This window comes from Ranitomeya imitator, chromosome 7, assembly GCF_032444005.1.
Source record: "Ranitomeya imitator isolate aRanImi1 chromosome 7, aRanImi1.pri, whole genome shotgun sequence".
Lineage (NCBI taxonomy): Eukaryota > Metazoa > Chordata > Amphibia > Anura > Dendrobatidae > Ranitomeya > Ranitomeya imitator.
In genome coordinates, this window is record NC_091288.1 from 188783582 (window position 1) to 188799931 (window position 16350).

At 41.9% G+C, this 16350-nt stretch overlaps 1 protein-coding gene across 1 annotated transcript in view; it reads right to left on the bottom strand.

The window, feature by feature from the left end:
• The window catches only part of PDILT (protein disulfide isomerase like, testis expressed), a 42724-nt gene that overhangs the window by 6032 nt on the left and 20342 nt on the right, over window positions 1-16350 (bottom strand). The window contains exons 8-9 of the mRNA XM_069734242.1: window positions 5726-5846; window positions 1178-1359 (exon numbers count right to left, since the gene is read on the bottom strand). Of these exons, the coding sequence (XP_069590343.1) occupies window positions 1178-1359; window positions 5726-5846 (303 nt within the window). The remainder of the gene's footprint in view (window positions 1-1177; window positions 1360-5725; window positions 5847-16350) is intronic.

Here is a 16350-nt window from a genome sequence, read left to right on the forward strand (position 1 = left end):
CGCCATCACCACCTCCTCAGGCAAGCAATTCCAGATTCTCACTGCCCTAACAGTAAAGAATCCTCTTCTATGTTGGTGGAAAAACCTTCTCTACTTCAGACGCAAAGAATGCCCCCTTGTGCCCGTCACCTTCCTTGGTATAAACAGATCCTCAGCGAGATATTTGTATTGTCCCCTTATACATGGTCATTAGATCGCCCCTCAGTCGTCTTTTTTTCTAGACTAAATAATCCTAATTTCGCTAATCTATCTGGGTATTGTAGTTCTCCCATCCAATGAAGGAGTAGAATATCTCAAGGAGGATCACAAGGAAATGGACAACATGTGACCTAAATATGAGTGTCTGAGCAAAGGGTCTGAATACTTATGACCATGTGATATTTCAGTTTTTCTTTTTTAATAAATTTGCAAAAATTTCTACATTTCTGTTTTTTTTCAGTCAAGATGGGGTGCAGAGTGTACATTAATTGCTGGTCATCATCATGTCTTATACTCCAGTCACCTCCGAAGCTGCAGTCACAATTCTACTGTTATATCATACCCTATACTCCAGTCACATCTAGAGCTGTAGTGGCAATGTCTATATACAACATCACAGAATACCTCGCAGTGAATGTATCGTCCTAACATTATATACGCTCTATGCAATCTATCCTTTTAATTTTTTTTTGGGGGGCCATTATGTTGCGGGTGCGATATGTGATTTTTGAAAGGGAGGTTTGTTTATCTTTGGAAAAATTTATGGCCGGCAATGTTTTTTTTTTTTTTTTTAGTTATCCAGAAAAAATTGTAAAAGTAGGTTGGCAACCCCAGATACAAGTCACATAATGGAAAGAAATAGTATAATTCTGCATGGAGTCACACAGGACAGGTTGTTCTGAAAAGTTACCTGAAATTACAGGTATGCTTTTAAGAGGGTCTGTGTTTGTTTGAGTGTTTCTTCTCATTTTATTCCAGGTGCTCCCCTGAATATTATGTATTTTCTTTCATTTTTACAATCTGACATTTTATTTAGAGCTAACTTAAACGGTCTTTTAAATGTGATTGTGTCTCAGAGGATCCTCGGGGGCGTGTCTGTGGGCTGCTCTTCATTATAATTCCGTGAGCCACGCCCCATTACTAACTCCATAAAAAATACCAATATTTGTTTTTTTTTGCTATATTGTGTTTTGAATACCTTGGTATCTGATCCAGCAGGGAAGAATCGAAAATGAGGGTAGCGATCCAGCACCATAAGTTGAACATCGTTGGCGGTGCAGTCTATTTTAGCGATTGTCACATTATCATTACTTAGGTACCTTCTCCCTAATTCTTCCCATACAGGAAAAAGTTCTTTACATGGTTTAGACCAAGGAGCATCTGTAGGAAAACAAACTTTGGGGTTATTTTACGGTTTGTCATAGAAAAGCCATATCTTTTAAAATGTAGTAACAATTGGAAAACAAGGCGGTACTAAAGTATTATCAGGCGCATTGTTAAATGGGGAGGGTATAGCTTCCAAAATTAATGTAAAAAATTCTAGATAAATTGGTTCATCTATCAGAACAGGCAACTATTTCCATATTCAATAATAGGAAGTCGATGTTCCTCCTTCATGTTGTATAACCGTGATTGTGATTGGATGAAGCAGATCAGGTGATGTGTATTTGTGTAATGATGAGGGTGCACCTAAGGATACAACAACCTTTAGCAAGGGTGGGCAGAATTATTAGGCAGCTTGATTTCCTCGGGCAAAAAACAGAGATTTAACTGACTCGGGACTCTTACAATTGCTAAATTATTGGGCCATGATCACAGAACCATTAAAAGTTTTGTTGCAAACAGTCAACAGGGTCGTAAAAAACGTGAAAAAAAGACGCACATTAACTGCCAAAGGTGCGAGAAGAATTAAACGCAAAGCGACCAGGAAGACATAATCCTCCAGTGCCGTCATATTTCAGAACTGCAACCTCTCCGGAGGCCCAAATATACAAGGTGTTCAGTGCTCAGAGACACGGCCGAGGTAAGGAAGGAAGAAACCCGAACACCACTAAGCAACACACAGAAGTACAAGGTGCTCAGAGACACGGCCGAGGTAAGGAAGGAAGAAACCCGACCACCACTGAGCAAGACACAGAAGTACAAGGTGCTCAGAGACATGGCCGAGGTAAGGAAGGAAGAAACCCAACCACCACTGAGCAAGACACAGAAGTACAAGGTGCTCAGAGACATGGCCGAGGTAAGGAAGGAAGAAACCCAACCACCACTGAGCAAGACACAGAAGTACAAGGTGCTCAGAGACACGGCCGAGGTAAGGAAGGAAGAAACCCGAACACCACTAAGCAACACACAGAAGTACAAGGTGCTCAGAGACACGGCCGAGGTAAGGAAGGAAGAAACCCGAACACCACTAAGCAACACACAGAAGTACAAGGTGCTCAGAGACACGGCTGAGGTAAGGAAGGAAGAAAGCCGACCACCACTGAGCAAGACACAGAAGTACAAGGTGCTCAGAGACATGGCCGAGGTAAGGAAGGAAGAAACCCAACCACCACTGAGCAAGACACAGAAGTACAAGGTGCTCAGAGACACGGCCGAGGTAAGGAAGGAAGAAACCCAACCACCACTGAGCAAGACACAGAAGTACAAGGTGCTCAGAGACACGGCCGAGGTAAGGAAGGAAGAAACCCAAACACCACTAAGCAACACACAGAAGTACAAGGTGCTCAGAGACACGACCGAGGTAAGGAAGGAAGAAAGCCGACCACCACTGAGCAAGACACAGAAGTACAAGGTGCTCAGAGACATGGCCGAGGTAAGGAAGGAAGAAACCCGACCACCACTGAGCAAGACACATAAGTATAAGGTGTTCAGTGCTCAGAGACATGGCCAAGGTAAGGAAGGAAGAAACCCAACCACCACTGAGCAAGATACAGAAGTACAAGGTGCTGAGTGTTCAGAGACATGTCTGAGGTGAGGAAGGCAGAAACCTGACCACCATTGAGCAACACACAGAAGTGGAAACATGAAGACTGGACCATGAGATATCTATAGATAGATTAATCAGTGGTTTTATGGGCTGATGAGCTGAGAGCAACTCTTGACAGACCAGATGGATGGGCCGTGGCAGGATCAGTAAAGGGCACAGACCTCCACTTCCACTAAGATATCAGCAAGGTGGAGTACAGTTTTGGCCCAGTCTTATTAAAGATGAGCTAGTTTGACCTTCTCAGGTTAAAGATGGACTCATAATCAACTTTGAAACCTACTGCCAGTTTTTAGAAGACACTTTCTTTAATCAGTGGTACAGGAAAAAGTCTGCATTTTTCAAAAAAACGATGATTTTTCTTCAGGACATTGTTTCATTGCAGCATCGAAGTCTCCAAATGCCCCCTCCTTACCGGACTTAAACCCTACTGAGAACTTTTGGGCCCTTCTTAAAGGGGAGATTTTTGGTGAAGAAAAACCGTCACCTCTCTGATCCCTGTCTGGGGCTGTGGTTGGTGCTGCCCAAAAAGATGACCATCAACTTTCGGCCTTGCTAACTATGTTACTATTTACAGTTATTAGGTTCTTTAGAAGGACGTAGATCTGGGGATTTATTCTGGTGGAATATAGGCTGAACTGGATGGACAAATGTATTTTTTCAGCCTTGCTAACTATGTTACTATAACAGATTAAGAAACTGACAGACTCCATGGATGGAGTTTACAACTGTTATTTAATCCCTTTCCAACGTTGGCCGTAATAGTACGCCAACAATTGAATCCCTCCTTTTGGTGCTGAGCCCACATCTTTCCCGGCACATGTCAGCTGTTTTGAACAGCTGACATGTGCCTCTAACAGCCACAGGTGGAATTGCGATCCACCCGTGGCTGTTAACCTGTTAAATGACGCTGTCAATCGCTGACAGTGGCATTTAACTCACGCTTACCGGAAGCGCGCCGGAAATACCATCCATCAGTGACCTTGTCACGTGATCACAGGTCACCGATGGGTTGGCATGACAACCAGAGGTCTCCAGCAGACCTCTATGGTTGTCATAGCTGGATTGCTATGAGCGCTGCCCGGTGGTTGGTGCTCATAGCAAGTGAGCATTTATGCTACACACAGGCGATCTGATCATCGCCTGTGTGTAGCAGAGGCGATCGGACAACTGCAGCTTGTAGTCTCCCATGGAAGCTATTGAAGCATGCAAAAAGTAAAAAAACGGTTTTAAAAATATTAAAAAAATTAAAAATGTAAAAGTTCAAATCACCACCCTTTCTCCCCATTTAAAATAAAACAATAATAAAAAATCAAATATATACATATTTGGTATCGCTGCATTCAGAATCGCCCAATATATCAATATAAAAAAAAGAATTAACCCGATCACTAAACGGCTTAACGAGAAAAAAATTAAAATGTTATAATTACGTTTTTTTGGCGCCGCTTCATTGCAATAAAATGCAATAACGGGTGATCAAAAGATCATATACACACCAAAATGGTATCAATAAAAACGTCAGCTCGGCAAGCAAAAAATAAGCCCTCACCTAGCCCCAAATCACGAAAAATGCAAAAAATGGAGACCCTATAGGTCTTGGAAAATGGCGCTTTTTTTTTAACACTAAAGATTGGATTTGTTTTCACCACTTAAATAAAAAAGAACCTAGAAATGTTTGGAGTCTATGAACTTGTAATGACCTGGAGAAATCATAATAGCAGGTCAGTTTTAGCATTTAGTGAACATGGTAAAAAAAAAAAAAACAATTGTGGTTTGCACTTTTTTTTGCAATTTCACCACACTTGGAATTTTTTTCCGCTTTCCAGTACACGATATGTAAAAAACCAATGGTGTCATTCAAAAAACAAGCCCTCCCATGGCCTTTTTGATTGAAAAATTAAAAAAGGTATGGCTCTGGGATGAAGGGGAACAAAAAACAAAAACGCAAATACAAAAATACCTCCGTCATGAAGGGGTTAAAAGAAGGTTGATATATTGGTAGAAGACAAAAAAAAAGGGAAAGTGTCCAGCACCTGGTTAAAATTTCTAGAAAATCTTCATTTCATCCAAAAATAAAATGGGAAAATTTGGTCCCAAGACAGACAGCACGGAAAACGAGTGACTCTTTTAAAACCTTCGCTGGTTTCTCTTGCTGTCTATCTTGGGACCAATTTTCCCATTTTATTTTTGAATGAAATAAAGATTTTCTACAAATGTTAACCCGGAGCTTGACACTTTCCCTTTTTTTGTCTTCTTCCATTTTTCACGAGCAGTTGGATCATGGTGTTCCGTGCACACTGGACCATATGTGGTAAGCTAGCAAACCTTTTTCCTTTCTTTTTTTCCATTAGATATATTGATCGATGCTATTTTTTTTTAAATGTATTTTGTGCATTTTGAATTGGTTTTTATTCTCAGTATAAAAGCTAAAAATAAACAAATGAGAAGGGAAAATTTACGTTTTTCATTTAGTTGCGTAATAATTCTGCACACCGATAGTTGCCCAATAATTCTGCACACAAAAATTTTCTCCTAAGAAAGACAAATCCTCGCTCTTACTTTCTTCAATTATCAGGTTTCAGTCGTATTAACCCTTTGGATTGACCAGCAGAACTGTAGTTCAGCAAAAATATAAATTTACCCAATAATTGTGCACACAGTCTACTTTATTTTAGGCTACGAGGTCAAGTATTTAGTTCATTTTTTTAATGTATAATTAATGCTATACAAATAATGATAAATAAGATCAATACTCACAGAACATGACAAATACATTGCTCGATTTATTGAAAGCCACTTTATTGAAATTTTTCCCCACCAGAACTTTTACCGGATGTTTATCCCAATCCTTTGGGATATCTTCACTATCTCTTTGGGGCTAAATTGAGAAAAAAAATTAAATAAGCACGAGTGATCAATCATAAAGCACATTTACTATAGCACGATGAATAATGTACTACTCTAAAGAAAAAAAAAAGGATAGTCTGGTTTATGGTCTCATTAAAGTTTTTCTTGACTCCATAATCTTGGGAAAGCTACAATAGTGGGGTCTAGGAAGTAGAATATTCCTCAAAGCTTTCAACAATTGGATTTTGACAAAGTGAACAGTCGGCAGAACAACAGCTAACTCTTCATACTCCTCCCCACACAGGTGCAAAAAGATAGACAGCATCCAAATGTGTTGTGACAGCTACGTATTGACCACTTAGTACAGGTCTTTGTCAAGCTAGATCGATACCTAGCCGTAATGTACAACCCCAATTCCAAAAAAATTTGGGACACTGTATAAAATGTAAAAAAAAAACAAGAATGCAATGATTTGGAAAACTCCTACAGTCATATATTATTCACAACAGAACACAGATCAGAAGTTGAGAGACATTTTTCCATTAAAAATTAATCATTTAGAAATTGATGGCAGTAAAATATCTCAAAAGGGTAAAAAAAAGGCTGGAAAAGTAACAGGTAATAATGAAAAACAATTGGAGAGTCAATTGTTAACTACCGTAAGTCACATGACCATATTATAAAAAGGACACGTTAGAGAGGCAGAGTCTCTCAGAAGCAAAGGTAGTCAGAGGTTCACCAATCTGTGATCATCTGAGTCTAAAGATTGTGGGACAATTTCAGAAAAATGTTCTTCATCATAAAATTGCATAATTATTAATATCCCACCAACCACAAAATACCACAATACATAATATCAGTAAACGATTCAGAGATTCTGGGGAAACCCATGTGCACAAGGATACAAGGTTGATGTTCATGATTTACTGGGCTTCAGGCGACACTGTAATAAAAACACGCACGATTCGGTAGGGCAAATCGCTGCATAGGATTAGGACTACTTCCAGAAATAATTCTCTGTGAATAAAGTTCACCGTGCAACCCATAAATGTGTGTATATTATTTCATATATCTTTAATATATCAACACGAAGCGAAACACTGAGTCTTCTCGAAGCTAATACTCATGTATAATGGACTCAGGCAGAACGGAATTCTCTATTGAAGTCATGAACGCCGTTTCCTGTGGACTCGAGAGGAGAGGGACCATCCAGCTTGTTATCGGCGCACAGTTCCTGCATCCTTGATGGTTTGGGTTTGCAGTAGTGCCTATAGCCAGTGGCGCACCACTAATAGTAGAAGACCAGGCTGCGTCTTATGGGCTCCCCACGCGTAGTATTGCACTTTCGACTGTATCAGCATCCTGAATGCTGATACAGTTGAAAATAATGATGGCAGAGGGAGGACATCAGCTCCCTCTTCCATCCTTCTCCATTGACTTCTGAGGTTTGACATCTTAGTGCAGTGACGTCACTAGATCGTTCCAGCTGTGCCGAGCAGTGCCGAGCTTCAGACTATCAGCGGGATTTCATTATGTTTTGCACCCTTAACCCTGCTGTTGTCTTCGGTCTGGGGAGACCGATGTTGAACTTTGGTATATTTGGGGTGTTCAAGATGCGGTTCTGAAACTTGTGGTTGATTGACTTAAATGAGGATGGGTCGGTGGGCCACGGGTTTCAGAGCCGCATCTTGAATATTTTAAAGAATATTGAAGTTCAAGGTCGGTCGTTTTTGACCGAAGACAACAGCAGGGTTAATGAGCAGCCGCCAGATGAACCTACTTTCTAGAGGCGGAACGTGTTGTGGCAGATCATGTGGACTAATGAATATTTTATGACACGTTATTTTTTTCTGGATACTTGATTTTTAAGGAATCTTTGTAACCTTTTCCATATATGGAACTTGTTATAAGATGGGCACATGTTATATATTTAGCAATATCTAGTATGTTTTATCTTTGTGATACCCTGCATTGTGATTATTGATTTACATTGACGATAGTGGTCAATTTATAGTTTTTATTATATTTCATGTTACGTGACCGATCGTTCCCTTTGGGTATTTTTTATCCCATTTTGGTTATCCCTATATTACTGCATTTTTTCTAGTTTTGCGGATTATTCCTGGTCCTAGTTGAGATAGGTACATGCATAATCCCTCTAGTATCATTTGGCATTACTTATAGGGTTTAATAGGGATAGTCATTAGTGATGAGAGAATATACTCATTACTTGAGATTTCCTGAGCACGCTCGGGTGTCCTCCGAGTATTTTTTAGTGCTCGGAGATTTAGTTTTTCTTGCCTCAGCTGAATGATTTACATCTGTTAGCCAGCATAAGTACATGTGGGGGTTGCCTGGTTGCTAGCGAATCCCCACATGTACTTATGCTGGCTAACAGATGTAAATCATTCAGCTGCGGCAAGAAAAACGAAATCCTTGCGCACTAAAAAAATACTCGGAGGACCCCCGAGCGTGCTCGAGAAATCTCGAGTAACGAGTATATTCGCTCATCACTAACAGTCATCATTGAGCAGGGGGCGCCATTTTGTGCTTGTCTCTAGGGTACCAACCTCTACGGCCTAGGTAGGAGAAAGTGCAGGTTTCTTCTCTATATCCCTTTACCCGTTTGTTTTTGAGGCACTCATTACCATAGTCAGATTTTCACGTGATTGGGTATTGTTTTAGGTTTTATTGTGGTTTTCTTTTTGGGGTCATATTTTAGTATTTCTAATAAACTTTGATTTTAAAGGATTTTTCTCGTTACCCTTAAATAATTCTCGGATTGTATCTATATTTGTAAATTCTGGAGAGCATCAGACTACGCAGAGACAGGAGCAGCAGGGAAATGAGGAAAGGCGAGTACTGTTACTATTATTTTTAGTCAATGGGGGCAATTATACATTTAGCAGGGCTATGTGGGGCACATAATACTATTTGGAGGGCTACGCGGGCACATCATGATATTTGGAGGGCTATGTGGGGGCCATTATATGATTTTTAGAGTAGGGTTGTCTAGGGGGCCATAATACTGTTTGGAGGGCAATGTAGAGGCTTCATGGTGACTGATCTACAGCTAGCATGAAAACATGTAATGGATCCCAGGGAAACAGTTAAAGTAGCAATATACTATATCACATTTAGTTAATATACAAGAGGGATCATGTGACCAAACGGTCCTGAGTAGGGTTGAGCGAAACGGGTCGAACATTTTCAAAAGTCGCCGACTTTTGGCTAAGTCGGGGTTTCATGAAACCCGATCCGACCCCTGTGCGGGGTCGGCCATGCGGTACGCGACTTTCGCGCCAAAGTCGCGTTTCAATGACGCGAAAAGCGCCATTTCTCAGCCAATGAAGGTAAACGCAGAGTGTGGGCAGCGTGATGACATAGGTCCTGGTCCCCACCATCTTAGAGAAGGGCATTGCAGTGATTGGCTTGCTGTCTGCGACGTCACAGGGGCTATAAAGAGGCGTTCCCGCCGACCGCCATCTTACTGCTGCTGATCTGAGCTTAGGGAGAGGTTGCTGCCGCTTTGTCAGAAGCAGGGATAGCGTTAGGCAGGGTCCATTAACCACAAAACCGCTTGTGCTGCAGCGATTTGCACTGTCCAACACCACCCTCGGTGTGCAGGGACAGTGGAAGTTTTTTTTTTTTTTTTTTCCCCTCAGCGCTGTAGCTCATTGGGCTGCCCTAGAAGGCTCCCTGATAGCTGCATTGCTGTGTGTACGCCGCTGTGCAAACCAACTGCTTTTTTCAAAGCACAAATCCTCTTGTTCCTTCCTTTCTGCACAGCTATCTTTTTTGTTTGTCCACACTTTTTATTTCATTTGTGCATCAGTCCACTCCTTATTGCTGCCTGCCATACCTGGCTGAGATTACTGCAGGCAGGGAGATAGTAGCTGCCTGCCATACCTGGCTGAGATTACTGCAGGCAGGGAGATAGTAATTGTAGGACATTCCCTGTTTTTTTTTTTTTTTTTTTTTTGGTGGGAGATTAAGATTGGCAATTTGGCATTTCTGCTAGAGTGCCATCCCTGTGTGTGCCATCTCTCTCACATAGTGGGCCATAGAAAGCCTTTTCATTTTTCTGTATTTTTTTTTGTGGGGTGTATAAATTCTCCCTGATAAAAATACAGTGGGAGATTAATATTGGCCTTTGGGCTTGTGTGCCAGTCCTGAGTGTGCCATCTCTCTCACAAATAGTGGGCCATAGAAAGCCTATTTATTTTTTTTTTTGGTTTTATAAATTCTCCCTGAAAAAAAGGGAGATTAATATTGGCCTCTGGGCTTGTGTGCCAGTCCTGAGCGTGCCATCTGTGCCAGCCCTGAGCGTGCCATCTCTCTCACAAATAGTGGGCCATAGAAAGCCTATTTAATTTTTTTTTTTGTTTTATAAATTTTCCCTGAAAAAAGGGAGATTAATATTGGCCTCTGGGCTTGTGTGCCAGTTGTGAGCGTGCCATCTGTGCCAGTCCTGAGCGTGCCATCTCTCTCACAAATAGTGGGCCATAGAAAGCCTATTTAAATATTTTTTTGGTTTTATAAATTCTCCCAGAAAAATAGGGAGATTAATATTGGCCTCTGGGCTTGTGTGCCGGTCCTGAGCGTGCCATCTGTGCCAGCCAGCCCTGAGCGTGCCATCTCTCTCACAAATAGTGGGCCATAGAAAGCCTATTTAATTTTTTTTTTTGTTTTATCAATTTTCCCTGAAAAAAGGGAGATTAATATTGGCCTCTGGGCTTGTGTGCCAGTTGTGAGCGTGCCATCTGTGCCAGTCCTGAGCGTGCCATCTCTCTCACAAATAGTGGGCCATAGAAAGCCTATTTAAATATTTTTTTGGTTTTATAAATTCTCCCAGAAAAAAAGGGAGATTAATATTGGCCTCTGGGCTTCTGTGCCAGTCCTGAGCGTGCCATCTGTGCCAGTCCTGAGCGTCCCATCTCTCTCACAAATAGTGGGCCATAGAAAGCCTATTTTATTTTTTTTTTGGGTTTTAGAAATTCTCCCTGAAAAAAGGGAGATTAATATTGGCCTCTGGGCTTGTGTGCCAGTTGTGAGCGTGCCATCTGTGCCAGTCCTGAGCGTGCCATCTCTCTCACAAATAGTGGGCCATAGAAAGCCTATTTAAATATTTTTTTGGTTTTATAAATTCTCCCAGAAAAAAAGGGAGATTAATATTGGCCTCTGGGCTTCTGTGCCAGTCCTGAGCGTGCCATCTGTGCCAGTCCTGAGCGTCCCATCTCTCTCACAAATAGTGGGCCATAGAAAGCCTATTTTATTTTTTTTTTGGGTTTCAGAAATTCTCCCTGGAAAAAAAAAGGGAGATTAATATTGCCCTTTGGGCTTGTGTGCCAGTACTAAGCGTTCCATCTCTCTCTCTCTCTCAGTCAGTGGGCCATAGAACGCATATTTTTGGTTTTATTTGTTTTCTAAATTCTCCCTGAAAAAATCATTTTATTTTATTTGGTTTCTAAATTCTTCCTGATAAAATCATATTTTTTTTATTATTTTTATTTCTAAAGTCTCCCTGAAAAAAAAAAAAAAAAAACAACCAAAAAAACAGTGGGAGATTAATATTGGCCTTTCTGCTTGTGTGCCAGTCTTGACTCCTGGGTGTGCCATCTCTCTCTCTCTCTCTCTCTCTCTCTCTCTCCAATTGTGGTCCATAGAAAGCCTATATTTTTTTTCCTTGATTTGGGTTCTAAAATCTACCAGAGAAAATAACTACATCAATCATTGGTAGAAAAATATTGGCCTCTGGGTTTGTGTGCCACTCCTGACTCCTGTGTGCGTCATCTCTCAGTCAGTGGGCCATAGAACGCCTATTTTTGGTTTTATTTGTTTTCTAAATTCTCCCTGAAAAAATCATTTTATTTTATTTGGTTTCTAAATTCTTCCTGATAAAATCATATTTTTTTTATTATTTTTTTTTCTAAAGTCTCCCTGAAAAAAAAAAAAAAAAACAGTGGGAGATTAATATTGGCCTTTCTGCTTGTGTGCCAGTCTTGACTCCTGGGTGCGTCATCTCTCAGTCAGTGGGCCATAGAACGCCTATTTTTGGTTTTATTTGTTTTATAAATTCTCCCTGAAAAAATCATTTTATTTTATTTGGTTTCTAAATTCTTCCTGATAAAATCATATTTTTTTTATTATTTTTTTTTCTAAAGTCTCCCTGAAAAAAAAAAAAAAAAAACAACCAAAAAAAACAGTGGGAGATTAATATTGGCCTTTCTGCTTGTGTGCCAGTCTTGACTCCTGGGTGCGTCATCTCTCAGTCAGTGGGCCATAGAACGCCTATTTTTGGTTTTATTTGTTTTATAAATTCTCCCTGAAAAAATCATTTTATTTTATTTGGTTTCTAAATTCTTCCTGATAAAATCATATTTTTTTTATTATTTTTTTTTCTAAAGTCTCCCTGAAAAAAAAAAAAAAAAAAACAACCAAAAAAAACAGTGGGAGATTAATATTGGCCTTTCTGCTTGTGTGCCAGTCTTGACTCCTGGGTGTGCCATCTCTCTCTCTCTCTCTCTCTCTCTCTCTCTCTCTCTCCAATTGTGGTCCATAGAAAGCCTATATTTTTTTTCCTTGATTTGGGTTCTAAAATCTACCAGAGAAAATAACTACATCAATCATTGGTAGAAAAATATTGGCCTCTGGGTTTGTGTGCCACTCCTGACTCCTGTGTGCGTCATCTCTCAGTCAGTGGGCCATAGAACGCCTATTTTTGGTTTTATTTGTTTTATAAATTCTCCCTGAAAAAATCATTTTATTTTATTTGGTTTCTAAATTCTTCCTGATAAAATCATATTTTTTTTATTATTTTTTTTTCTAAAGTCTCCCTGAAAAAAAAAAAAAAAAAAACAACCAAAAAAAAACAGTGGGAGATTAATATTGGCCTTTCTGCTTGTGTGCCAGTCTTGACTCCTGGGTGTGCCATCTCTCTCTCTCTCTCTCTCTCTCTCCAATTGTGGTCCATAGAAAGCCTATATTTTTTTTCCTTGATTTGGGTTCTAAAATCTACCAGAGAAAATAACTACATCAATCATTGGTAGAAAAATATTGGCCTCTGGGTTTGTGTGCCACTCCTGACTCCTGTGTGCGTCATCTCTCAGTCAGTGGGCCATAGAACGCCTATTTTTGTTTTTATTTGTTTTATAAATTCTCCCTGAAAAAATCATTTTATTTTATTTGGTTTCTAAATTCTTCCTGATAAAATCATATTTTTTTTATTATTTTTTTTTCTAAAGTCTCCCTGAAAAAAAAAAAAAAAAAAAAAAAACAGTGGGAGATTAATATTGGCCTTTCTGCTTGTGTGCCAGTCTTGACTCCTGGGTGTGCCATCTCTCTCTCTCTCTCTCTCCAATTGTGGTCCATAGAAAGCCTACATTTTTTTTCCTTGATTTGGGTTCCAAAATCTACCAGAGAAAATAACTCCATCAATCATTGGTAGAAAAATATTGGCCTCTGGGCTTGTGTGCCACTCCTGATTCCTGTGTGCGTCATCTCTCACTCAGTGGCCCATAGAAAGCATATAGTTTGTTACATTTGTTTTCTAAATTCTCCCTGCAAAAATCTATTTTTTTTTTTTGGGGGGGTTTCTAAAGTGTTCCTGAAAAAAATAAAAATAAAAAAAAAATAATAGTGTGACATTAATATTAACATTTGTGCTTCAGTGACAGTCCTGCGTGTGGGGCATCTCTCTAATTTGCAGCCACCAAAAAAAGAGTGTGTAACATTGGGCCTGATTTTCGCTGTGGTCTCACCAACCTGTAAAGGGGTAGCTAAATCATACTGAAGTTATAGCTCACCGTGTAAGTTGTGTGACTGCAACAAATAACGTTAGTTTGGTTACGTTTTTAAAACAATGAGGAAGTCTAGTGGAAGAGGTCGTGGCCGGGGGCGTTCATTGTCAGCTGGTAATGAGGGTAGTGGTAGTGGTGGAGCATCAGGTGGTCGTGGGGGAAAAAATATTGCACCTAAGTCTGGAGCTGTGGAGCCAGGTTCGTCGTCCGGCTACACAAGGCCTCGAACGCTCCCTTTTCTGGGATTAGGAAAACCGCTTTTAAAGCCGGAGCAGCAAGAGCAAGTTTTGGCTTATCTTGCTGACTCAGCCTCTAGCTCTTTTGCCTCATCTCGTGAAACTGGTAAAAGTAAAAGCAGCGCGTCGTTAGTGGATGTTCACGGTCAGGGACAAGTCACTTCCTTGTCCTCTTCAGCAAAAACAACAACAGAGAAGAATGCAGCAGGCGACACAACGGGTTACTCCATGGAGCTCTTTACACATACCGTCCCTGGCTTAGAAAGTGAAGCAGTTAACAGTCCATGCCCATTACAAATTGAATCTGACATGGAGTGCACTGACGCACAGCCACAGCCAGACTACTATGCTGGTCCTTTGACTCAGACCACAACATTGCCCTCGCAGGGTGCTGATCAAGAATCAGACCCTGATGAGACTATGTTGCCCCATCACGAACGCTATACCACCGAACGACACGGTGACACAGACGAAGTTGCGCAGGAGGTACAAGAAGAGTTATTAGATGACCCAGTTCTTGACCCCGATTGGCAGCCATTGGGGGAACAGGGTGCAGGCGGCAGCAGTTCTGAAGCAGAGGAGGAGGAGGGGCCGCAGCAGGCATCAACATCGCCACAGGTTCCATCTGCCGGGCCCGTATCTTGCCCAAAACGCGTGGCAAAGCCAAAACCTGGTGGAGGACAGCGTGGCCATCCGGTTAAAGCTCAGTCTGCAATGCCTGAAAAGGTATCCGATGCTAGAAAGAGTGCAGTCTGGCATTTTTTTAAACAACATCCAATTGATCAGCGCAAAGTCATCTGTCAAAAATGTTCTACTTCCTTAAGCAGAGGTCAGAATCTGAAAAGTCTCAATACTAGTTGCATGCATAGACATTTAACCACCATGCATTTGAAAGCTTGGACTAACTACCAAACGTCCCTTAAGGTTGTTGCACCCTCGGCCAATGAAGCTAGTCATCAACGCAACATCCCTTCCGGCAGTGTAGGACCACCATTTAGCGCACCACCTGCTGTATCTGTGCAGGTATCTTTGCCAGGCCAAAGCAGTCAGGGTCAGGGAATCACCAGTTTCGTAGTAGGAAACACTGCATCTAGGGCACCGGCGGCAACAATACCATCTCCCACCGTCTCTCAGTCTGCCATGTCCACCGGCACCCCCGCTAGTTCCACGATCTCCAGCTCTCCAGTCCAGCTCACCCTACATGAGACTATGGTTAGAAAAAGGAAATACTTAGCCTCGCATCCGCGTACACAGGGTTTGAACGCCCACATAGCTAGACTAATCTCGTTAGAGATGATGCCCTACCGGTTAGTTGAAAGCGAAGCTTTCAAAGACCTGATGGACTACGCTGTACCACGCTACGAGCTACCCAGTCGACACTTTTTTTCCAGAAAAGCCATCCCAGCCCTCCACCAGCATGTTAAAGAGCGCATCGTCCATGCACTCAGGCAATCTGTGAGCACAAAGGTGCACCTGACAACAGATGCATGGACCAGTAGGCATGGCCAGGGACGTTACGTGTCCATCACGGCACACTGGGTAAATGTGGTGGATTCAGGGTCCACAGGGGACAGCAAGTTTGGGACAGTTCTGCCTAGCCCACGGTCTAGTAAACAGTTGTCTGTAGCCGTTCGCACCCCCTCCTCCTCCTCCTCCTCGTCCTCCTGCAGAAGCAAGAGCTCGTCCACAGACCGCAGTCGCACAAACACTCCATCCGCACCTGCCACTGTTGCACACCAGGTCTCCCATTATGGGGCAGCTACTGGCATACGTCAGCAGGCTGTATTGGCTATGAAGTGTTTGGGCGACAATAGACACACCGCGGAAGTTCTGTCCGAGTTCTTGCAGCAAGAAACGCAGTCGTGGCTGGGCACTGTAGATCTTGAGGCAGGCAAGGTAGTGAGTGATAACGGAAGGAATTTCATGGCTGCCATCTCCCTTTCCCAACTGAAACACATTCCTTGCCTGGCTCACACCTTAAACCTGGTGGTGCAGTGCTTCCTGAAAAGTTATCCGGGGTTATCCGACCTGCTCCTCAAAGTGCGTGGACTTTGCGCACATATCCGCCGTTCGCCTGTACACTCCAGCCGTATGCAGACCTATCAGCGTTCTTTGAACCTTCCCCAGCATCGCCTAATCATAGACGTTGCAACAAGGTGGAACTCAACACTGCACATGCTTCAGAGACTGTGCGAACAGAGGCGGGCTGTTATGTTTTTGTGGGAGGATACACATACACGGGCAGGCAGTAGGATGGCAGACATGGAGTTGTCAGGTGTGCAGTGGTCGAAGATTCAAGACATGTGTCAAGTCCTTCAGTGTTTTGAGGAATGCACACGGCTGGTTAGTGCAGACAACGCCATAATAAGCATGAGCATCCCCCTAATGCGTCTGCTGATGCAAAGTTTGACGCACATAAAGGATCAGGCGTCTGCACCAGAGGAAGAGGAAAGCCTTGATGACAGTCAGCGATTGTCTGGTCAGGGCAGTGTACATGACG